The following is a 22,610-nucleotide window of genomic DNA, read 5'->3' as shown; positions in this document are numbered from 1 at the left end:
CAAAGAGTTGCGGTTGGGGCATTACCCTCATGGTCATTGTAGCAAGCAGGTGGTGGGTGAATCTGCTAAGCACCTCTACATAAGATGTACAGATCAGAGCTTAAAACATCCGATGATCCTGTTAATTGCAAAAGCGATGCAAGGACTGGATTGGGTTCCCTTATGCCATCTATTACGGTACATGCACTAAAACAAAGGAAAACTTGAGACTAGCTGTAGTGAAGCATTGTCTGGCTATCTGATAAGCTAAAATGCGGAATGCATACGAGGGAGCGGCTTGGATGTTGATGGAGATATCATCCTGGGTGAGAGATTTACAAACTCCAGTGCTTGTATTCTGACTTCCAATGGATAATCCGCGACGCATCCGATCCTTGGGCCAGCTCCACTGCACCATTTGGAAGAAAGCTGATCCCCCAACTGATAAGAACTAGCTTTCCGCTTTGAATTGATCCTCTCCAGTATTGCTTTCTTTGGCACGTCAGCTTTGGGACTCTGAAGGCCACCAGAGAGGGACCTTTTGTAATCAGCTTGACCTCTAGCAGCTTGGGTTGGCACTGATGGTTCCCCGGTTGTATTCTTCGATACTTCAGGCAAAGCCAGCCGTGGAGTCTTAGAAACTTTCATGGCATCAATCACCTTTTCCAGCTGAGACTTTTTTGGACCATCGTAGTAATCTTCGTTCGATGATGATAATATCTGAGGATTAGAACAGGTGACGAAAAAGAAACGGTTAGCAAGAATTTTCTGATAATAAACTGTCGACAAGCATCCATGTCATTCCACTAGTCATAGCTGTAATGCTACATCAAACAGGCAATGCAACTGCAGAATACCTGAGTGTTATCCAGATTAATCCCATTTTCTCTGAGGAAGTCTAAGAAGTTGTTGAAGTTCTCCTCGGTTGGCCGGTAATGCCCACTGTATGCCCAAACACACTGCAAAGCGGTCAACCTTGGTTAAATGTTGCTAGGTAGCGAATGCTCTATCGTATAGGATGATCAGGTAAATCGTTGGAACCATGTATAATCAATCATAGTTAGGTAGTGAAATCAAATAAAAACAATGTTTGTTAGGATATATTTGATTAGATAATCTGCCACATCCATCAACAAAAGTTTTTATCCATGGAAGCACAAAAGCAAACAGGAAGTAAAAGTTCTGGAAAAATGGCTACACATCCAAAAAGGGCTGAGATAATTGTATGACAGCTATAGTCAAAGAAACCAAAAGCATGCATCTATGACAACACTCCTAAAGAAACCAAAAAAGATTTGCACACATAATTCTTGATAGGCAGATTCGTTCTGTTGGTACATAAACCAAAATTTGAGAATGGATCAGTAATACAATGTGAAAAATCACGACCGGTGAAAAGTATTACCAAGTCAAGAAAGAAATATCAATCACATGACAACCGAATGAAAAAAGATGTGGGAATCACCTTAGGATAAGGAAGGCATCAAGATTTGAATAAGTATGAAAGATTTTTGAATGACAAGGTTAAATTAAGCATCTGACTTAGGTGCACTGTACAGATCTCAATTTTCTCTGGATGATTGTGTTAGTGGTCGGGTTGAAACAAGCACCAGAGACAAGATACAGAAGGGGAAAAAAGAATAACTACGAGAAGTTCAGAGCACCGAAAGCTGAAAGATGTTAGATAAATTACAGAAGAAAAAAACTAGCCTAAGATTAACCAGTCTTAAAAGTGAACTGGTTCGGAAGCTATTATGTAGTATGAATTCAAAAACACCTCTTTCTGTGGCGTAGTTCTATCAATTTTTTATTTTCTGGCTGTTTATTTTTTGACATTTCACAAGCTTTAGTTAATCCTTTTGCACAAAGAACTCATAACTGAGCCATCAGGATTACATGCAAATTCATTCATGCTAGATTTATATAATTAACCAAAAACCAATCGTATCACACATTTTAGTGTATTTGTACTGGAAATTAGGTATCAAAGTGCAAGGAAACATGAAAATGGAGAATATTTACTCCTCCTGTGAAGGACATTCTTGTAAAATTAAACTTCATTTTATGGTACCTTAAGTATCCCATTTTCTGCAGTTAATCTTCCAGCTGCTCTGGTGGCTCCTCCGGCAAGAAAGCTGGAATGGTGAAAGATTCCTTTCTTTTTCTGCATAAGTTTAAATAGCAAGTTATCAACTTGAAAGGAGGCAATTGAAAGGAAACACAACCCTCTTCATCAAGACAAATCTAACAATCAATGCAGGGAAACCCTGGGAGTTCAATAATTTACCTGACCAGCATATAGTCTCCCGGATGTGCTTATGACAAAAATCCATTTTGTTTCTTTAGTCCCTGAAGTGGTATCAAGAAGCATTCCAGAAAGTTTGTGGACAATTTTACCATCTATTGGAACGTACTCATAGTGCTCTCGTTCTTGCTGAAATAAGGAAAACATTTAATTTGCAGTGTGGAGCTGTCATTCAAGATAGATAGAAAAATAGCTGAAAGTATATTTAGCGTTCCTCCATCAACGATTGAAATTAGGTTGTTGTGTTTTCCACAATGACCAATAACAAGTAGCACCTGACAACCTTTTTAGGAAAGTGACACAATTTAACATAACAGAATTATTTACAAGGTTTGAAGTGCTTTGCTGCACTGGTAATGCCCCTCTTTTAACTTCTTCAGAAGATTGTGGAATGGAGACGCATCATCACCATATGTTAACTATATAAGAAGTTCAGCTTTCATCAACTTGTTCACTCATCTACCAAAAGGAGGCAATACTAGTGTTTTCGGGTTACGTATATATTAAATAATATGATTTTTCTTCTTAAAATATAGTCATCTTGCAGAAATCTGCTTACTGAAGTAATTATGCAGAGATCAGCTTTCTGTTGCCTTCAGCAGAAAATGCATTCTATTTTAACCCAATTATGTTCAGGAATTGAAAGAGATGCCTAAAAGCAATGAAACCTTACAGGGCCAAGATACTTGACACATTGCTTCCGAAGTAAGGACCTTGGACAATCTATAAGATCCAAATCTCTGCCATCACCAATATCCAACCTGCATAAATGTCAAAAAGGTTTTTTATTAATTGAATCAATGGAATAATCAGCATTTTCACTAGATAAGATAGGTTATTACTAGAATGTCTCTCTCCACGAGAGATTACTTAAACTGGCTTTTATGCATAGTCGAAGGAAAATAAGACTGTGATGTCATGTTAAATTATATTTTTCTCCCAAGCATATGCCAACACAAATACAAAAAGAAGATCAACATGAGACAACAATTCATGGGCTTCATGTTGTTGTCTCACCTGTCTCATAGACACTGTGGATTACATCAAGCAGTGCATACCCAACAGTGAACATGGTTCCTTTGGGACCTATCTCGTACCATCAAGTAAACAGAACTCGAAAGGTATAGAATCTTATGCCATTACCACTTTGACTGAAATTTAAAATTCACCTTGAAAGAAAAAAAAAATCAAAGAAGAAAAAAACATGAAGCAAAAACCTTGAATCTGTGCCATGTAGCAGAATGATGATGGTTTAAGTTCTTACCAGTAGAAGAAAGGTTGGCCAGCTTCACTTTTACACCATTCTTCATAGTAGAAATGCAGGTTATGGCCATACCGATGTCTTGGATCAATCTAAAATGCAAATTTTAAAAGGTGCATAAATAACTAAAAAGGCATATTGTCATATCCAAAATACAAGAACAACTTTTGAGTTTCTAGACCAATTCAAGCAGGAAAAGAAAATTTCACAATCAGTCAAAATATTGAGAAATTACAGAGCAAGTGAAACAAAGGTTAGATCTAACTCTAAATTAGGAAAGATTAGCATATTCCAGCTAAGTTATTGAAGGAATTTGCCATGAGTCCGACAGTAATGTCTCTTCGCATGTTTCACTTAAGTAACCTCAAACAATAGAGTTGGAACACAACAACAAAGCAAAGGCAACCAGTCCTTTATGTTGGGCACATGGCCCATTAGTTCGGCCCATAGTGGGCGTTAATAACCCATAGCCTATATCGATATTAAAACTCTAACTCTTTTAACCTAGAATTATTGCGGCTAGGGCTGAAAAAGAAGAGGGCAGCGGCGGCTGTGGACATGGTTGAGAAAAAAGAGAGAAACTGCAACAGTGGCAGTTAAGGGTAGAAAAACAAGAGAAAAAAAAGATAAGAAGACGAGAATAATGCAGAAGTCATTCTTAATCATCCAAGCAGTATTCTCACCTCAAGTTAGATCAAATTCGTAATAGATTATTGTTGTGATCACGTGGAGAGTTTTTTGGGTATCATGCACGGTGACGTAATCATTGTATCCCTGTTATTCTCTTGTGATTGTTGTTTAGGCTTTGGATAAGAGACTTTAAGATTTGTACGTTCATTATTTTTCTAGTGGATCTGCTTCTTTGGTTTGTCCCGTGGATTTTACCTTTCGTTTTGAAAGAATTTTTTCATGTAAATCTTGATATTCTATATTATTATGATTTTCGTTTAATTCCGTTACATATTACAGTATTTTAGTATTTGTTCATATACTACAACAGTAAATGTAAGTCTACAGTAAATAAATCATTGATCGAAAGAAAGAGCGGAAGGATGTCTTATGTACGTACGGCTTCAATCCAGTGCAGAAAAGCCAGCTTCAGGGCTTTCTCGTCCTTGGACAGTCCTTGACCGACCTGCAAGCATCAAACATATACTAACTCTTCGTCGCCTAGGTTTTCTCTGTGCCATGAAGAAAGGGAAAGGGTAAGTAAGGAGAGGAACCGGCCTTGGAAGCGTTCAAGCAAACGCGATTCCACCGCGAGATCGCCGACTCGTGCTTCATGTGATCGAAGAACGACACCGTGCTGTGACTGAGTCGAGCGAAGTCTATCGCTTGCCACCTTCGCGAAATTTTCGATATTAGCATATAAAAGATCCAACGAGACCAGGAAGGAAGGGGAACCAGAAGTCCCGAAACCCACCAGAGCTCTTCGGCGACGACGGCGGAGTCCGCCAACCTGCGGCGGGTGCGGTAGCTCCTGTACACCTTCTGAACCTTCGTCGCCGCCATCGACTCGGGCGGGTCCGGAGATGGCGCGCTTCCATCGCCGGAAGCCGCGACGCCGGGATCCCGTGGGAAGAGCGAGCGATCGCCGCCGGTCTCCAGCCCGACACCCTCGCGAGGTCCGGGGAACGCCGATCGGGGCTCACCCGGGGAGGGAGGCGCCTCGGCTGCGAGCGGGAATGCGGGCGGCGGAGGGTGGTCGAAGCTGCTGCGGATCAGCGCAACTGCCTCCACCTTCATCGGTCGATCGATCGATCGATCCAGCAAGAGGAAAAACACAACGCAGGGGAGGAGGAGGCGGAGATGAAGAGAGCGAGAGGGTGTGCTGGGAGCGGGTGGGGAGACTTGAAGGGCTTGTACTGCTTGTGATGATCGAGCTCTTCTCCGTCGATATATAAAAAGCCGAGGAGAGGGAGAGTGGCGCAGTGAAGTAAAAAAAGCAAACGCCGTCCGTATCGAGAACAACGGCGACTTAGGACACGAAAAAAGCGGCCGTAGGCTTTTGGTCGGCCCGAAGGAGGAACCAACGGGGGGACGCGTCGCGGCCGAGTGGCCCGCCGCGTCAGCTCGGATCGACCCGCCTCTCCGGTGTTCCGTGGAAGAATCGCTCCACCCGTACACGCTTGAAGTAAGTTGTCGGTTGATGTCACATTGAATTGTTATCGACTGTAGTTGCTTTATCTATTAATTTAATTAATATATTGTGTCATTATTAATATATAGTGAGAGAGACGTTGATAGGTTGAATAATTATTTTTTTTAGGAAATAAAAAGTATTATACATAAATAAATAAAAAGGATGTTAATTAAAATACAAAATAATTTTATAGATAATTTATTAGATTGCATCCCATAATTTATTTTTATTAAGAATATTCTTTTTTAATAAAATATTAATAATACATTTGAATCGAGTTATTTTAAATCAATCTAAGAGGAGAAGGTGGTAGAGAAGGTGACAAAGTGCAGATGGAGGAGAATAGGATAATTTTAGAAAAATAAAAAATAATCTAAGATTTAAAGATAATTAGAGTTTAGTTGAATTGATTTGATTTGATTAGATTCAAAAAAATCGATTCAATCCTTAAAAATCTAATCTAATCAAAGAACAATCATCATCTTTTTATGTTTATATTGAGGATATTTTAGTCAAGTAAAAAAATATTGATAAAAAATATTTATGGGACATTATCTCGTGAAAACACTATTAGTTTTTTAAATAAATTATCTATTTTTTAGATTATATATATATAAAGTAATTTGATCACATACTGACACAAACAATTTGTTTGGTCATTTAAAATGCAATAAAAACACACGTCGATGTCACGAAATATTTTAATACTCGATTGACATCAACCGATCGAGGATAATTACAAGACTCGGTCTGTAGTTGCCACGACCGAGGGCGCGACACAGTACGAGAACGACGAGGTTACGGGCAGATGGATGTATTGGCTCTCGGTCAGAACAAAGGTCCCGAGAATCACGATCGCACAATTATTGACGCGCAGTGACGCATCCTTAAGTGGCCGCGTTCACGGGGTGTTGGACCGCATCCAATCATTCGACTCTGCAACCTATTCTCGTTTGTCTCGTGTCTCGAATGGGCTTCAAAGTCTTGGCCAGGTGGAGCTGTTCGCTGGTAACGTGGACAAAGACGAGAATGACCGACGTACGAACAACGAAATAAGAACGGAATAAGCAACGAGGAGCGGGGATAAAGGAGCGGGGGCGGCGGACAGGGATTCGTCCCGTTCGTGGATTGGGTCGGTGCATGGCAGACGACTAGAGTCGTCGTTTCCAAGTCACCGGTCGAAGTCTAACATTCGAGCTTGTCATAAATTTGATTCTATATGAGAGATTCGGAAAATAATCCTATAAGAATTGTGCATGAGATATGCATTTAACAAAAACTTTTGATGCTTAAATTAGTAAGGATTAAAAAAAATAAAATATATATTTTTTAATCCGTAAAGGGATGTAATTATCATTTTCATAGCAAAATAATTCATGAGAGATTTATGAAGAATCACTAATGTCATTTGATCATGAGGATATGTACCAAATCGTCAAACATTATGGTTATATAATGAGTCATGTTGAGGTCTATTATGTGACATGATGTTAGGTTGATGTTTGATATTTCAGTATTCATGGGATACTAATGTAATTTTTTTGAAAATTAAAAAAAATTTATCAACTTGATTTAGTGAGAAATTGATATGATTTATGTTTTCTAAAAAATGAAATGTTATTTATTTATTTTTAAAATTTTTATATTTTTATTTATATGATTATAATTTTATTATATTTCTGGGTCATACAAAGTTTTTTTTTTAAGATTACATACATACATTCATTTATTTATTTGATTTATTTTATTAATTACATACATACATTCATTTATTTATTTGATTTATTTTATTAATTACATATATATATATATATATATATATATATATATATATATATATATATATATATTCCCTCAAAATCTTTCATTTAGCTTTTAGTTCTTAAAATCAATAAACTTTTAATCACAAATCATATCAATTCTGCATTGTATTTATGTTCCTTCTCTGAACTTTGACTTAAGCTGAAGAGTCATATATCACTCGCAATCACAGACACTAAATAAATGAACATAGTAAAGTCTCTTTTTCGCTGCAAACAGGTAGATCAGACAAGATGTTATCGATCGATCAGTGAATCCAAAATTGACTTTGTGGCTCTGCAGTGGCCTGTGGCCTCCACACCTAAGATTGGCACGCAAAAGGGATGAAAAAGGCAGCACTTGAACCAAAAATAAGATAGATAATGCTGGAAGAAAGCTAGTACCAGTCCAACTATTTAAACGTGAAAAGGTCGAGTCGCATGCATGGTTGGTTCTCTGGTTCCAAAAACCCTAATGCTTTGGAGTTGGAAGATGACAGCATGAAGTCCACTAAGCTTAGTAAAAAAGATTCACGTCAACCTCTTCTAGACTTGCACATAAGGTTCCTCCTCCATCATCACCCTAGAGAGAGAGAGAGAGAGAGAGAGAGAGAGAGAGAGAGAGAGTTGTAGTTAAGAATGGAGGAGGAATGAAGGTGACAGGAAGCTTCAGCTCTGCGTTCTCACTTGTCTGGTCTTTATGCACACAGGAGAAACAGGAGAACAGCAACACAAAAAGAGTATATGCAGATTCTAGCAGTGAATAATCACGAGTTTTTGGATCGTACTTTGTGCGACTTTTGCTTTGATCCCTCCCCCCCCCACTCTCTTTCTCTGTCTCTCTCTCTCGTATTGGGCAATGGGGCAAGAGATCAAATCGAAGTAAAAAGTTGATGCAATGGAAGCAACAAGAGACACTTTTCAGGAACGAAGTGTAGCCACATGATGTGATTTTGGTGAGGCCGCTTCCCCAAGTGCGCACTCCATGCCAAAATGCCTTTAAGGGTGCGTTGGTGGCCAGTGGTTGCACTGTGGCCAGGCCACTGAAAGCTTAGCTAAGGGGAAAAATGGACGATGAATGAATTGGTGTGGATCGAAACGCGAGGTGAAAAGAGCACGTGGCTAACAATGGGTGCACACTGCCGCACTTGGCCTGCTCGGTGACCTTTCGGGGAATCGATGGATCTCTTCGGCCTGCACTGCGTGATGAGTCGGCTTCGACATGCTTAGGTACTGATGTTGACGTTGGAGTCACCTCGCTTTTAGCTTATGATTCGTGCAGGCGTACGATCGGGCGGTTACTGATGAGACCCACTGTTGAGTTAAATGAGACTATCGCATGACGTAGAAGCCCAACATCTATACATAGGCCCAACATGACAACGAGGCCCAAATCTATTCATATTAGTAGAGATTATTCGATATTGAAATCAATTCAAAAAAAAAAAAAAAAAAGGCAATTCGACTTGTTTGATTATGAACACGAGAAGAGTGAATTTTATTATGATTAAAGCAACTGCCTCTGATCAATATCATAATAGGATCCACTCAACTTAAATCAAGTAAAGAAGCATTGTGGCTTACTACGATTCGAGAATGATCGAGTGATAGGGGGTAATGCAGGAATCACTCACCATTCCTTGCTTTTGTTTTCAGCTAAAGCGACGCTCACGAACTGGTGCACATCTGTGGAGTCTACGTCGACAGTTTTACTCGGGTATTACCTGGACATGGATGACCCGGGGGCGACCCCATCTGGGGGAGACCATTGTTAAGGTGGGAGCAGTTCCCAACCGGGTCAAAGCTCCATCGAGTTAATTAACTATGGTTAGTGTTCCCAAGCCTTTCTTACCTAAAGGAATTGCAGAGATATCGGTGGTTGCAGCTCCTATTTTCCACAGGAGTGGCGGTCGGTTGGACTTGATGGAAAGGAGACTTTGAGCCGTGTGAACTGCTCCACTCGACGCTTTCCGGCAGACATTAAAAGTGGTGATGGTTCCAACGACTGGTCTAAATGCGGGACCCCCCCCCCCCCCCCCCCTAAATAAAAGGAGATAAGATCGAATGATCCTATCCGATTTGGTTCATTCTCGCTTGCTACTTAAGAAAAAGTAACTCCTAGTAATTTATCGATATTAGATAAATTAGTATGGATTTTTTTTTTGGGATAAATTATCCAAACGAAATTTAATGAATGTTCTACACGATCACCTGGTGAGACAGCGTCTAACTCGTTTCTTAATTGCCAACAGTACTTGTGCATGCCAAAGTATGACGAATGTATCCTATAATATTCATATTAACAGGGAACCCGGTCTCGTTTGGGTTCTCTTTGGTAGGGTCCCCATGGGTTCTCTTTCATGAAGGTCCCACCTGAAACGCAGCCGTCGGACGGGTTAACGGGTGGTGGGTCCACGCTTATTTGGGGATAATCGACGAGCGCTGGCACGCACGAAACTGGGCGGACTACCCCGCGTGAAGGTCCACTTAAAACCTCGTTGGATCTCAACCCAGCCGATGGATCCAGAAGAGAAGGCGAAGATTCCAACCGCAGCACCCATTTTTAATTGGCGTCAACCCGTCCAATCCAAACCCGATGCCGCCATTGTCTCCATGCGTCCGCCGGCCCCTCCCCCGGCTCCCCTTGTCCTCGGATCGACCTTTCCCGCTACGGGTCTCCTCTCGAGCAACGTCTAAGTCCATGTTTATGCCACGCGTCACGATCTCATCGGGTCAGCCAATATGAACTCACCAAAGATGCGCCGTGCTAAGCTGTCTCGTGTTGTCAAGGAGACGGCTGATAAGTAAAGCTATTCCTATAAGGTAGAAGGCAGTTCGAGCTCGCGACGAGGAGGACGTACCCAAAAATGGCGCGGAGGGCGACGGCCTGCTAAGCGCGGGTGCCGGGATTTGGCCTGAGAGCAGCGCTGACGACGGCGGAGATGAAGCGCTCCCTCCGCTTTCCCTTCGTGCTCCTCGTCCTCGTCGCCGCCGCGCTCAGCTGCCGCTCGGTGGCCCGCCGCGGCCTCACTGTCGGGCCCTTTATCGACGTCGATGCATCGCCGCGGCCGATCGAGGCCGAGGGCCCTAACGAGACCCTTTATCTCCTCTCCGCCGCCGAGCCCGGAGCGGTGGAGTTGCGGCAGGACGTGGAGGACCTCCTCGGTGGGAGCCTGGATTCCGCCGAATCCGCCGGCGGGCGCTACCGCCTCATCTCCATCTGGCGGCGCGGGGTAAAGCCAGGGAATAGGTCAGGGGTCACGGCCCGGCTTCGGTTCCCCGCCCTGCCGGAGCACCCCAAGCACGACCGCGTCTTCCCGGAGTTCCGGCGGTTGCTGGGCGATTGGTATCACGACCGCCGCGCCTTCCGGCCGGAGGTTTTGTCGGAGCTCGTGAGGCGCATCAAGCGCCCCGTCGACCAGCACTACGGCTACCCGGACACCGGCCGGCCGTACGCCACCTGCGCCGTCGTCGGCAACAGCGGCATTCTCCTCAAGTCCGAGCACGGCGACCTCATCGACGGCCACGACCTGGTCATCCGCCTCAACAACGCCCGCGTCGAGGGGTACCAGCGCCACGTCGGCTCCAAGACCTCCCTCTCCTTCATCAACAGCAACGTGCTCCACTCGTGCGCCCTCCGCGTCGGCTGCCACTGCCACCCGTACGGCGTCTTTGTCCCCATCGTCATCTACATCTGCCAGCCGGCGCATTTCCTCGAGTACATGGTGTGCAACTCCACCCACAAATCCCCGCTGCTGGTCACCGACGGCGCGTTCGACACCCTCTGCGCCAGGATCGTAAAGTACTACTCGCTGAAGACGTTCGTGGAGGGGACGGGGAAGCACCCGACGCAGTGGGGCAAGTTCCACGACGAGAAGATGTTCCATTACTCGTCGGGGATGCAGGCAATCGTGCTGGCGCTGGGCATCTGCGAGAGGGTGAGCGTCTTCGGGTTCGGCAAGTCCACCGAGGCGAAGCACCACTACCACACCGGCCAGATGGCGGAGCTGGATTTGCACGATTACGCAGCGGAGTACGAGTTCTATGGCGACCTCGTCGAGCGGCCGCAGGCGATACCCTTTCTTAGAGACGCCGGAATCAAGGTTCCCCCTGTTGCTTTCTACCATTGAGATACCATACCTTATAGGGTTGAAGCAGTAAGATAAGCAACCAGAGAAAGAGAGAATAGACAAGAAGGAAAAGGTTTTCTTTACGCTTCATTTTAATTTGTAAATCGATTGTGATCGGTATGAAGAAAAAAAATCAGCCGCTGTGAACTGTAAATAATAAGCTGGGATTCAACATTATGCATGAATAGAAAACCTAATTTACATCCAACAAACATTTATTCGTCGGCTGATAATGGCTCAACCTCCGGTCTGACCTAGTTGGATGTTGAACCTGATTCAGTCTGATCAAACAACTTACTATATCCTAACGTTGCGGTGAAAGTGATCAACAACACACCACGTGGCTTACCTCTTTGCTCCGCTCTCCAAGTGAGGCCAAGCTAGCAGATTCACTCGTCTTCTTCCCTCATCACAGCTGATTCAATGAAATTGGCACTGTCTTCTCTCACATTATGTCTCCCCAAACTATCATGTAAGGCACCAAACTGTGACACGCCAGTTGGTACAGGTGAGGGAAAACGAGTGTTCAGGATTGAGGCACGTTGTGTTGGATGACTAATTGACCAGGATTAAGATATATGAAAGCAATTCTCACATATATGAATATTTCATATATATATATAAATATGTATTAACCTTAAAAATGGTAACCATAGGAAGATATTTATGTATATTTTTTCAATGAAAGATTTCATAAAATAATATGATTTGCATATTAATCAGGTATTTTTTTAAAAAAATATCTGTCAAATATATTTTTATAATTTCAATCGATAGGCTAGAACTATTTTCTTCTTGTCTTTTTTATTCCTTCTATTTGATTTCTTATTGTGATTGTCTTATTAGTAAAATCTTTTTTTTTTTTTTCTAAAACATGAATCGACCAATAACCTGTGCCTTGGAATAGTGTTATGACTCTCTCCTTCGTCTCGAAAAGCTTATAAAAACATGTGAAGGCAACATCGAAGCTTTCGACCTATGTATTTCTTCCATTAAGAAAGAAATTCTATAATTATTTTAAATAAATAACATACATAAAAATAAAATTAAAGAGAAAAAAGGAAGCTACGACTGTGTTTACGACATGCATGAAAGCTAAAGATAGTCATGGTTCTGTTGCTCAAGCCAACGAGCCCCACGAGATTGTCGTTACAACAATACTTCGGAGGGCAAAACCGTCGCCCTACAAAAAGTCATTCACGTCTTCTTCGCCTAGTGCGATTCTCAATTGGAAGCATTTATGGATTCTTAGATAAAACAGGAGGGTGTAGAAAGAACATATAAAGAAATTGTGAGACAACCTTCTACTTTTTCTTTAAGAAATAGTCGATTGAATAAAAGGATAACACGAGGGCAAAGCAAAATGACCATCTTATACCAGTGGCACTGTACCATTATCCTCATAATGTTTCTAGATTATTGTCCATGTAGCTCAAGCAATAAACAAACGATTTCTTGCAAACCCACTCAACATGCACTAAGTGGTGACAGGATCCACGTGTTTCGAATAATTGATTAGATCGTCGGATTGGAAACTTCAAATGCAAGAACTTCTCATCGAGAAAAGGCCGCTGAGAAAGTTACAAGAAGGTACGGATGATGAACTGAGCTCTGTCGTTCTATGTTCTGGATCAAATGATCTTTTTTCTTTGCATTGGTGAAAGAAAATGAGAGACGGAACTACGAATGGAATACGGTGTAACTGTTGATAATGAGAAAGGAACAAAAGAGCATCGATCGAGAGGGATGGTGATGATGGGCGGGCAGGAGAGAAAGGTGGGCATCGCAATGACAGCCATCATTGCGAATCTTTTGGGCCTCCCGAGCCCATCATCATGCGAGATGCCCGCGTTAAATCCCCATATCACCCCTTCGCGTACACATCATCGCGTGACGCCATCACCCTCATCCTTGGCTCATTGCAAGCTTAACTCTACCCTTTCACTGTGCCTCTCTTTGCTTGTCCAAACGCACGCATGATTCTTGTGGCATCTCACCATTATGAGAGAACGGGATAGTCTCTTTTGGGAAGAGTAAATACAGGAGAGCGAGTGAGAGAGATAGAGGAGGCATTTTCACCACTATAAGTATCCGAGGAAGCCTATCCCGCCCACAACACGCATAGCCGTCTCTTCTTCTCTATCCCACTCTATTCTTTCTCATTCAAGTCTTCCCATCTCTTACCCTGTCTCAGCCATCAAAAAGGTGAGCGATATGTAATGAGAACCTCATACGATTCTCATCTTGTCGGCTTCCTTTCTTGGGCAAAGAGGGGCACTTTTCAGTTTTCAAGAAGTGAGGGTAATCAAATTGGTGATTGTTATATTTTATTTTGTTAGTCTCAGGCTGTTGATGATTGCCTTTTTGGTTTCGGACCGGGATGGTTGATGGAATATTGTTCTCAAGGGTGGAATTCTACTTAATTTTGACATAGGGATTCCGCTCTTTGATGACTAGTTTTCAGCGTCAAATCTTGATCTTTCATATGCAGGGTCGAGAAGTGCACCCATTCATGGTCTTCCTCTCTTTCTTAGTTTGGGATTGTATAATTTGTCTGGCCTTTAGTCTCTCGTTTGTAGTTCTTTATTCTCCACAGGTTGGGTTATATACTGCTATCTAAAAGCCCCACTTGACTCTCTATGTATTGTTTACAGGGCGCTGCGGTTCCTGCTGGCAAGACATGGAGAGGTTGAATGCAAAGCTCTGCTTGCAGAACTATTACATAATGAAAGAGAACGAGAGGCTGAGAAGGAAGGCACAGCTTCTCAGCCAGGAGAACCAGGCCCTGTTACATGAGCTAAGAGAGAAGCTTTCCAACTCCAATCCCAACTTTACCACCGTCATCAACAGCGCCCCCACAACCAGCGAGGAATCTAATGGGAGCAAGCCTTGATCTAGCAAAAACATCTACCGATAACTCCTGTGCTAGCTCAATTATATATGGTTCTTATTTTAAACGATGCAATGGAGACAGATATCCTTAAGCATAACGAATTTGATCATATAAAGATTCTTAAGCTAGAAATATACTTACCTTCTCGCTGGTGTCTGATAACTATCTGAAAAAGGCTACGGACTGCTTGAATGCAATATCCACATTGTCTGCCACATATGTACTCTGCACCATATGACCCAATGGAAGTCAGAGATTGTATTAATAACTGTTATAAAAATGTATAATAAAATATTCGCACGATCCGTCGTACGTACTACAAGAGCAGAAAGACATGATCTGATCTCCTTGATCTCTACGATATGAGGTTGTTCGACAGAGATATTTCAAACGAGTGCAAAATCATGTCCACATTTCACGTTCCCAACTAACCACACCACCCCACTTAACAAAAGGGGGGAGGGAGAAAACGAAAGAAAGAAGCGTGTACCATGTAATTCGCCTCCAACCAGCAAAAAATGAAGTTTGGCCTAGTTGTGGTGTGACCTGAGACAAATCAAGGAAACAACAGTAGAATTCTACTCGACAGAAAACTTCGTCATGTCGGAGATTTAAAAAGTTGACAATGACGATGATCACAGAAAGAAGTCACGGTGAGAGAAAGGAAATCAGGAGACGGAATCCACAGACATCAATTAGACATGAGATTTAGTCTGTCGTACCAAGCAGTTGACAATGGTGGACAGCCCGTCATGTGCTATGATTTCGAAGTCCCATCGGAGGTCCAGTCAAACCGGATTCGCAATGATTATACTCTAAACCCGGAAGTCCGATCTGAATATTTAAGAAAGGAGGTAAAACTAGACTCAAAAACAGCATGAGAAGTTTATTTTGCAGTATCTGTGGTGGTTTCGGACACCTACTGCTGTTGTTTGTCTCACTGGATGGAGTGCAGTGCTCCCAAACCAGCGCAAAAATGTGAGCGAGGATGAGTTTTAACAAAGAATACACACTAATAAGCCTGACAGCTAGAATTCGCTCAAGTAATTGCTCACTGCTACAATGAAACGATTTCCATTGATACATCTAGGTTGCAACCCATGTTACATACATGCAATACTCATGAAGTGATCTATGCTGGGATATGATAAAGCACATCAGTTCTTGACCTTAAATGTGAGTTCTAACTACTTGATGATGTACATAATTGTAAGGTGTAAACTGAGTACGATCCCTGAAGAATTAATTATACAGAAATTTGGGACATACAGAAATTAGCAAATGACCCTTGTGGTGCCCGTGACGGCCAAACTGTCCGGCAAAAAGATCAATTGAATGCATATATACATCTATTTGGTAGGAAAGTGATCGATATAAATGTATCCTAGTGGATGTATTTGATAACCCTTTAAAAAAACTTGTTGTTGGCCTTTTTGAATGTAATGTCACAGAAATTTCACATTGAATTGTGATAAAACTTTAACACAATGAATAAAATGATGACAAACTCATCAGGTTCCACTTTATAGATATTCATCTTAGCTCTATTAAAAGCAATGCAGTGAAACAGTTCATCTTCAACCAAGGATTTCTTAATGCTTTTAACCAGTTTTTCCAATTTTCTACTTTATCTTTCTTTTCCTTACTGCATTTGCATTTCTTGAACTCATCTCGCTGGCATGGCTAAAATCTTATTTGCATATGTAAAAGAAATTTTGAGTGGAATTTTTCTCATTCTGCTTTGGTGCCTACTTTGTAACTCACAATTATTCAGTAATTTCTTGTTCTAATTTTCTGCCACTACCAGTCTCCATATTCTCATTCAATCGCACTACATGTTTGGACACGTCACTTCCTAAATGGCACTAGTAAATCTGTACCTATTTATTATAAGTCAATCCGTTATTCTCATCTAATTCTTTGTATATACATGAAATGGAACAGCATTGATGAGACCTACACCTAAAACATGTCAAATATCAACTAATAAACATCAGATAAGTTTGAACAGGAGCTAAGACATGTGTCACAGGCAGCTGAATCATGATAACATGGTTTTTTTTTTAATTTTCTAACTACAAGTTGCAATTTGGATGTTGGCGGGTGTGGAATTGAATCAGACGCACAAATGATGAAGAACACATTAAAGATAAAATTCTGATTCTTAATTGAAAAAATTACAAACAAATGGAATGGAGCAGAACTTCATACAACAAAAATAATGCCTTAAGAGAAGCACACCTGAGTATCAAGATCTAGCGGATACCAAGTCAGTGGTTCAAAAACCAATCCCAAGAAAGTATAGGGCCAATGGTTGATCATTGAGTAAAGATTATTAGATCGATTATATAGGCCAGTGTAGTTCGCAAGACATCCATCAACGAAAAAGACTAGCACACACAAAAGTACACATACAAACATACATACATACATAGCATGGAAGTACATCATGAAATGTACAAGCGAAAAAGAATTAAAACTGACATAATTCTAGTTTTGTTTAGGAAATCTTTTCTCTATGGCATCTTGGCTTGTTATGATCATTCCAGTTTTAATGTAAAGACTTTTGTGGGGTTTTTTTTCTTGCTAGTGACATTGCTAGGCTAATAATGGAATGATCATAACAAGACAAAACCCCCTAGAGACAGATTTCCTAAACAATAACTTAAAGCATCTCAATTACCATTGGTGCTCATAGAAGCATATAGTATTCTATGTATGAGTGTGTGACTGATAAAAATAAGGCGAAGATTCTAAATCCATAATCGACTTCATTATCATAATATAAATAGAAACATTTTTCTTTCCAATAATAGTCAAGGCATTTCCCTTGTGGTTCCCTCGTTTTAGTTTTAGCTGCACCATCAACCTATTTGGATAGAATTAAATGATGACCAACTAGCAAAATTACCATAACAGAAATCTATAATGTTTTTAGAAACATGAACATTACAAAGTGACATATGTTCTGAACACAATATACATTACAGAGTCCTAACATTTCCAAGTGACTGAGAGATCACCGTGTAGGACCTACTATACCTGTGAACCACTATTATAGGGTCTTATCAATGGTACGGCTTATGGCAGAAATTTAGCAGGTCAAGAAGGCATCCATTAATGTCATTTTAAAGATGTCTTGAACTTGAAAGGTTTACTTCCAGGCAACAAAATGGTATAGCACACTGAAAATTCCATAGATAGTTGCAGGTCAGGATTTTTTTGGTACCTAGGTGTACGGCTCACTTAAACTGAATGCATGTACCCTTCGATCAAGTATGGGATCGATTTGGGTATGAAAGTGTACTCAACATAGTTACTAAGCTGGGCTAGGTTTTAGGTTTTAATGCCTAATAGTTAGCTAACCCAACTCGGGCACCCTACCCTTCATGATTCCTATGTGACTTGAGATGCAGAAGGCAAAATCTTCAGAAATTTAGTTCTATATGATCCAATTAAACTGGGTTTGCAGGAAACTAGATACCATAAGTTGGTCTGAATTTGGCTACGTAGATAACTAGTAAGCTTGGAATAGGATTCACATCAAATTTGCTGGTACCCAATTGTGGTCATCTCTACTTGACTCCATTGCCCACTAGCTATAGACAACTAACTTGTGATACATTGTCAAGTCTTAAATTCAATGCATTTAACAAAAAAAACCATTTGAATAAAAGAAATTCTACTCTAGCAAGTACTCAACTGAGTCAATTCATAGTCTCATGGGCGATACCTGAACTTCAAGTTATGAACATTTGATACTTCTTCAAAAAGAAATGCAGTGAAAGAATTCATGGCGTCATGCTGATTGGCACTTTGCTTGATCATGAGTCCATTTTGTAGTAGTTCTAGTCTGTTAGTGTTCTTCATGTTTGTTGGGAAAGTCTGCAAACACTGAGAAGCAAACACACAATCAAACAAAAGATCTGGTTATATGAAACCTATTGAAACTTATTGCAAAACAAGTTTTCCATGTCAACATTTTTCCTAACCAAAATAACAAGTCTCAAAAACTGCTTTGATTTCTTCTATCATGTCCCAAAATTATGCAGAGTATTTAAATAAGTAATAAACATCTTATCAACTGGTGAACACACAAGTGCTCTCTCAGTTTTCAGTTTGGTATAGCAGCTGTTCTTCATGGGGTCTCTACGAACTAAATAAGTAATTGTTCTACCATAAGCATTTCATAACCAAAGTCCATAGTCTTCTACTTTGTCAAGAACACAAATGGGTAAATTTTATATACTAATACATCAACCTCATCTCTTCTTGTCGTTATTATATTTAAGTTCATAATAGCACACCTTCAGACCAACTCTCCCAATACTGTATTTATAAAGCTTTTACACCATTCATCGCTGCAATCTACATGTTCATTTATTGATTTGCAAATTAGTGTCTGTTTGATACCCACTAAAAATTGGAAAGCATTTGGAACCAAGCATGCAACTCAAGATTCTTATAGATAAGATGGAGGAGCTAATGAGCTCTAGATTGCCCATAGCACTAGTAATGAAAGCATATCGACAGTGTAGAAACAATAGCTAATTTTGAGCATACATGACTGTGCATCCATGTATATAAGGGATATATCTAGATATGCAACAATCAATAAGTGTCTCATGCTATGCGGTTCTGAGAGCTACATCCCATCAGATAATACCACAGTCAAACCCCATCCCAAATGTGCCCAGCGCCGGTTGCATTTTGGTCAAATTCCGCTCTCAAACTTGTCACATAAGCATTTGATCAGTAAGCAGCAACTCACATCTCTCCAAACGCAAAAGCAGTCAGAGAAGCCATGTTCGGATCCAAACTTCTCGTCATCGTTAAACAGATGGAAACTGGATGCCATCGGCTGCCTTCTTCGCTTCATATCAATTGCTTTCCCCAAGAAAACCAACATCCGATGAGAAGCATCGAATAATTCACAAAAGAAGCCGAAGATGGAAAAGTATCGAACAGTTAATCGGCGCGTGGAACTGGGTCCAAGATCCAATAAGGTAATCCAGTATATCGTCACCGATTATCGAAATGGCGGCCTCTATCGTCATTGTATCGCTCCGAGTCAGCAAGAAAACGATCCCAGGGAGAGAAGGGAGCAGTTGAGAGAGGAACTCACCTACGTCGGGGGTTTCAGAATCAAAGCAGAGGAGGCGATGACCGACGGAGAAGCGGGATCTGGGCCGGTGCCGCCAGGAGGAGACGTGGGAGCTTGTTGTGGAGAGGGGTGGGGAGACGACTGGTTGAGGCGGAGATGGAGACGACTCCAAAAGCCATCTTCGCTTATTGATATAGCGATCGGCAGAGAGCGAAAGGAGGGTTAAAATCGTTAGGAATTCAAAATAAGTGGCGCCATTTAATTTCGGTCCGTTTGGCTCGCATCAGAACCGTTGACGCAAAGACATTTGACGCGGTAGATGGTGCACACGTGGCAACGAAGGCGGAGTTATCGTCACTCCGAACCCAACACGACACACGGGCTGCACCAGACCACGTCCGTAGTCCATCACCCTTCCCGGATGGCTTGATTTCTACTGCCCGACATGGTCTTCGTAAGCGTCCGCTTGACACATGTCAGGAAAACTCATCAACGTAAAACATTGATCTGCTTGTCAAAGAAAACTGATCTGAAGATGATGTTGCAATGTGTATAGTGATATGATCGTTGGTTTCAGAATCTGCTGAGTTCAGTTCTGAACAAGATGGATCAGTTCGCTTGCAGCAGCATGGAGCAGAGTAAGTGATGGTGCCAGTTATTCTGACATGTTGCTCTGGGTTTGCCATGGGCCAACCGTGCTCGATGGCATATGGCATGAGCAATGATATTACAGAAGCTCTCCTGCTTGGAGACGGGTAGCTCCTTCTACCATCTGTTTCTTTCTTCTTCTGTTTCCCTCAAGTCTGAAGACAGACTGGAGAATAGGATCGAGCCTCGCAAAAGTGGAATCATGCACACTTTGTGATCCATAGAGCACCCGTGGCAAACACAATCAACAACAAGGAGACATCTCCATGCGATGCAATGATGGGAGGAGCAAAAGCGAAGCAGTCCCGCGAGTCATGGCATCTCATCTGCCAAGTCAGGAATCGAACAGAGCTATATATACTCCTCCATGCGTTCGACAAACTCAAGTTTGAGGATCTCGAAATGGCCACAAGACCAGCTCTCAGGCTTTCTTACTTACCCTTCTTTAGCTTCATCGTCCTCCCCATTGTCTTCCAAAGACTCTGCATGGTGCCTTGCATGGGCATATTAGACGTCGACTCGTTTGAGTGGCGCGAAGAGAAAGAAGATGACGTTAATGAGGTTCAAAGCCACCAGGGATCATCACCCAGAGACTGCAACTTGTCCGTAGGAGAGTGGGTTTTCGATCCATCGTACCCTCTGTATGCACCAGGCTGCCCCTACCTCAGTACGCAAGTTAGCTGCAGGAGGAACGGGAGGCCAGACTCTGACTACGAGCGGTGGAGGTGGAAGCCAAAGCAATGCTCAATTCCAAGGTAAAAGAGGTGACTGCTGCTGAAACAAATGGAATCGTGCTTACGAATTTACTTGCAGGTTCGATGCGTTGGACTTTCTTGGAAGGATAAGGAAAAAGAGGGTTATGCTGGTGGGAGACTCCATAATCAGGAACCAGTGGGAGTCTCTTGTTTGCTTGGTGGAAGCAGTGATCCCCAGCGAGTTGAAGACGGTCTCCTCCAATGGCCCTTCCATCGCTTTCCATGCCATGGTAACAAGACACCGCATGCCAAACCTTTTTCTGGAAACACAGCTAAACGCCGACCAACTTTGCAGGGCTACGAGGCATCAATCGAGTTCTCCTGGGCTCCCCTTCTTGTCGAGCTGAAGGAAGAAGCAGAGAACAGGAGAGTGTTGCGCTTGGACTCCATTGAAGAGAACGCCAAGTACTGGCTCGGAGTTGACGTGCTCGTGTTCGATTCAGCTCACTGGTGGACTCACTCCGGCAAATGGAGCTCGTAATTCTTCTTCCTCCTACGGTACTCCAATTCACGCTCCCGTGTTCGACGAATGGAAACTGAGATTGTATGCATTTCGCAGGTGGGACTACTTCCAGGAAGGAGCGAGGCTGTTCACCAACCTGAACCCCATGGTCGCCTACGAGAAGGGGCTGACGACATGGGCTAAATGGGTGGACTTGAACTTAGATCCCCGGCGAACTCGAGTCATTTTCCGAAGCGTCTCACCTCGGCACAACAGGTAGGGAAACGGTGACTCTTCTCTTCTCCATAGATCCATTCACGGCTTGGCTGTTTTGCCAGGGAGAACGGCTGGCAATGCTACAAGCAGAAGGAGCCGCTAGTCTTCCTGGGCTACTCGCCGCGCGTTCCGGGGCAATTGGTGGTGCTGAGGGAGGTGCTGAAGAAGATGAGCTTCCCGGTGTACCTTATGGACGTGACCAGCATGTCAGCTCTGCGTCGAGATGGGCACCCCTCCATCTACGCCGAGGAGGGGCGGGACAGAGAAGGCCCTGCCTCGGATTGCAGCCACTGGTGCTTGCCTGGAGTGCCTGATGCCTGGAACGAAATGCTCTATGCTCTTCTGTAGATGCGTGCCCCGAGTGCTTCTGCAGATTCTAGGAGAAGAGCTTCTGTAAATTAAGGTCTGTCTCGAGCTTCGACCATGAAGCAATGGAGACGGTAGCGGTGTGCGGTGGGTGGTCACTACGTAGTGCTTTTCCTGTTGCTGCATGCAAGTTAGTATTAAAATAAGATATTAATATGTTAAATAATTTATTACCGTTCTGCTTTTTCTCTTTGTTTGGTTGAAGAGCTTAGATAATTAAGTCTAATACATATGAAGTAATTGATTGACACGAGCAACGCAATCAATCCATTTGCTAGATCCAGATCGTGCGACAGTCAGGTTTTGCACGCATCTCAATGTATGATGAACACGAATCATGATACCACATCGTGGAATGGGAGTACTGTACGATGTGGCCTTATACGGTATCACCAAATTCTTAGTAGGTGTTTGGTTGAACCATAATCTTTGTTGTCGATACTTTGATGAATATTATTTAAACTATCACTTAAGTGCGAATGCTTAAGTGAAATTAGAGTAAAAAAAAT

The 22,610-nt window shown here is 42.2% G+C and overlaps 3 protein-coding genes and 2 long non-coding RNA genes across 6 annotated transcripts; 3 read left to right on the top strand and 2 right to left on the bottom strand.

Annotated features, from left to right (window-relative positions):
• Nucleotides 1–93: 93 nt before the first annotated feature.
• Nucleotides 94–5,679, bottom strand: LOC135614778 (IQ domain-containing protein IQM3-like). Its single transcript, XM_065112505.1, has 9 exons — nt 4,969–5,679; nt 4,773–4,887; nt 4,615–4,680; nt 3,549–3,637; nt 2,958–3,045; nt 2,267–2,413; nt 2,051–2,143; nt 837–938; nt 94–699 (listed from the first exon to the last, which is right to left on the bottom strand). Exons 1-9 carry the CDS (start codon nt 5,289–5,291, stop codon nt 247–249), a joined length of 1,476 nt encoding a protein of 491 aa, XP_064968577.1. The 5' UTR covers nt 5,292–5,679; the 3' UTR covers nt 94–246.
• A 4,636-nt stretch (nt 5,680–10,315) lies between these two features.
• Nucleotides 10,316–11,829, top strand: LOC103987715 (sialyltransferase-like protein 1). Its single transcript, XM_009406097.3, has one exon. It carries the CDS (start codon nt 10,430–10,432, stop codon nt 11,615–11,617), a length of 1,188 nt encoding a protein of 395 aa, XP_009404372.2. The 5' UTR covers nt 10,316–10,429; the 3' UTR covers nt 11,618–11,829.
• Nucleotides 11,830–13,567: 1,738 nt separating this feature from the next.
• On the top strand, nt 13,568–14,607 carry LOC135614776 (uncharacterized). The gene is made up of 2 exons (XR_010487730.1): nt 13,568–13,918; nt 14,272–14,607. It is a non-coding gene; the product is annotated as an uncharacterized LOC135614776 (long non-coding RNA).
• LOC108953059 (uncharacterized) lies at nt 14,305–19,802 on the bottom strand. 2 transcript variants are annotated; one of them, XR_001978436.2, is made up of 4 exons: nt 19,636–19,802; nt 18,244–18,404; nt 14,652–14,735; nt 14,305–14,511 (listed from the first exon to the last, which is right to left on the bottom strand). It is a non-coding gene; the product is annotated as an uncharacterized LOC108953059 (long non-coding RNA). The 2 variants fall into 2 exon arrangements; XR_010487732.1 differs by lacking the exons at nt 14,305–14,511; nt 14,652–14,735 and adding an exon at nt 14,793–15,344.
• Nucleotides 19,803–20,664: 862 nt separating this feature from the next.
• LOC135583430 (protein trichome birefringence-like 36) lies at nt 20,665–22,349 on the top strand. Its single transcript, XM_065112502.1, has 5 exons — nt 20,665–21,017; nt 21,076–21,247; nt 21,313–21,494; nt 21,577–21,735; nt 21,798–22,349. Exons 1-5 carry the CDS (start codon nt 20,665–20,667, stop codon nt 22,081–22,083), a joined length of 1,152 nt encoding a protein of 383 aa, XP_064968574.1. The 3' UTR covers nt 22,084–22,349.
• The last annotated feature ends 261 nt before the right edge of the window (nt 22,350–22,610 follow it).

Source organism: Musa acuminata, chromosome BXJ2-6 (genome assembly GCF_036884655.1).
Source record: "Musa acuminata AAA Group cultivar baxijiao chromosome BXJ2-6, Cavendish_Baxijiao_AAA, whole genome shotgun sequence".
NCBI classification, from domain to species: domain Eukaryota; kingdom Viridiplantae; phylum Streptophyta; class Magnoliopsida; order Zingiberales; family Musaceae; genus Musa; species Musa acuminata.
The sequence above is the reverse complement of the archived record's forward strand: the minus strand, read 5'-3'. Positions and strand labels throughout refer to the sequence as shown.

Coding starts and splice junctions, on each gene's coding strand:
- LOC135614778 (XM_065112505.1), bottom strand. CDS start 5,291: ATGAAGGTGGAGGCAGTTGCGCTGATCCGCAGCAGCTTCGACCACCCT. Junction 3,046..3,548: donor GGCCAACCTTTCTTCTACTG/GTAAGAACTTAA, acceptor ACATTTATGCAG/GTTGGATATTGGTGATGGCA. Junction 2,414..2,957: donor GTGTCAAGTATCTTGGCCCT/GTAAGGTTTCAT, acceptor TCCTTATTTCAG/CAAGAACGAGAGCACTATGA.
- LOC103987715 (XM_009406097.3), top strand. CDS start 10,430: ATGAAGCGCTCCCTCCGCTTTCCCTTCGTGCTCCTCGTCCTCGTCGCC.
- LOC135583430 (XM_065112502.1), top strand. CDS start 20,665: ATGGCCACAAGACCAGCTCTCAGGCTTTCTTACTTACCCTTCTTTAGC. Junction 21,018..21,075: donor AAGCAATGCTCAATTCCAAG/GTAAAAGAGGTG, acceptor ATTTACTTGCAG/GTTCGATGCGTTGGACTTTC. Junction 21,248..21,312: donor CCATCGCTTTCCATGCCATG/GTAACAAGACAC, acceptor CCAACTTTGCAG/GGCTACGAGGCATCAATCGA.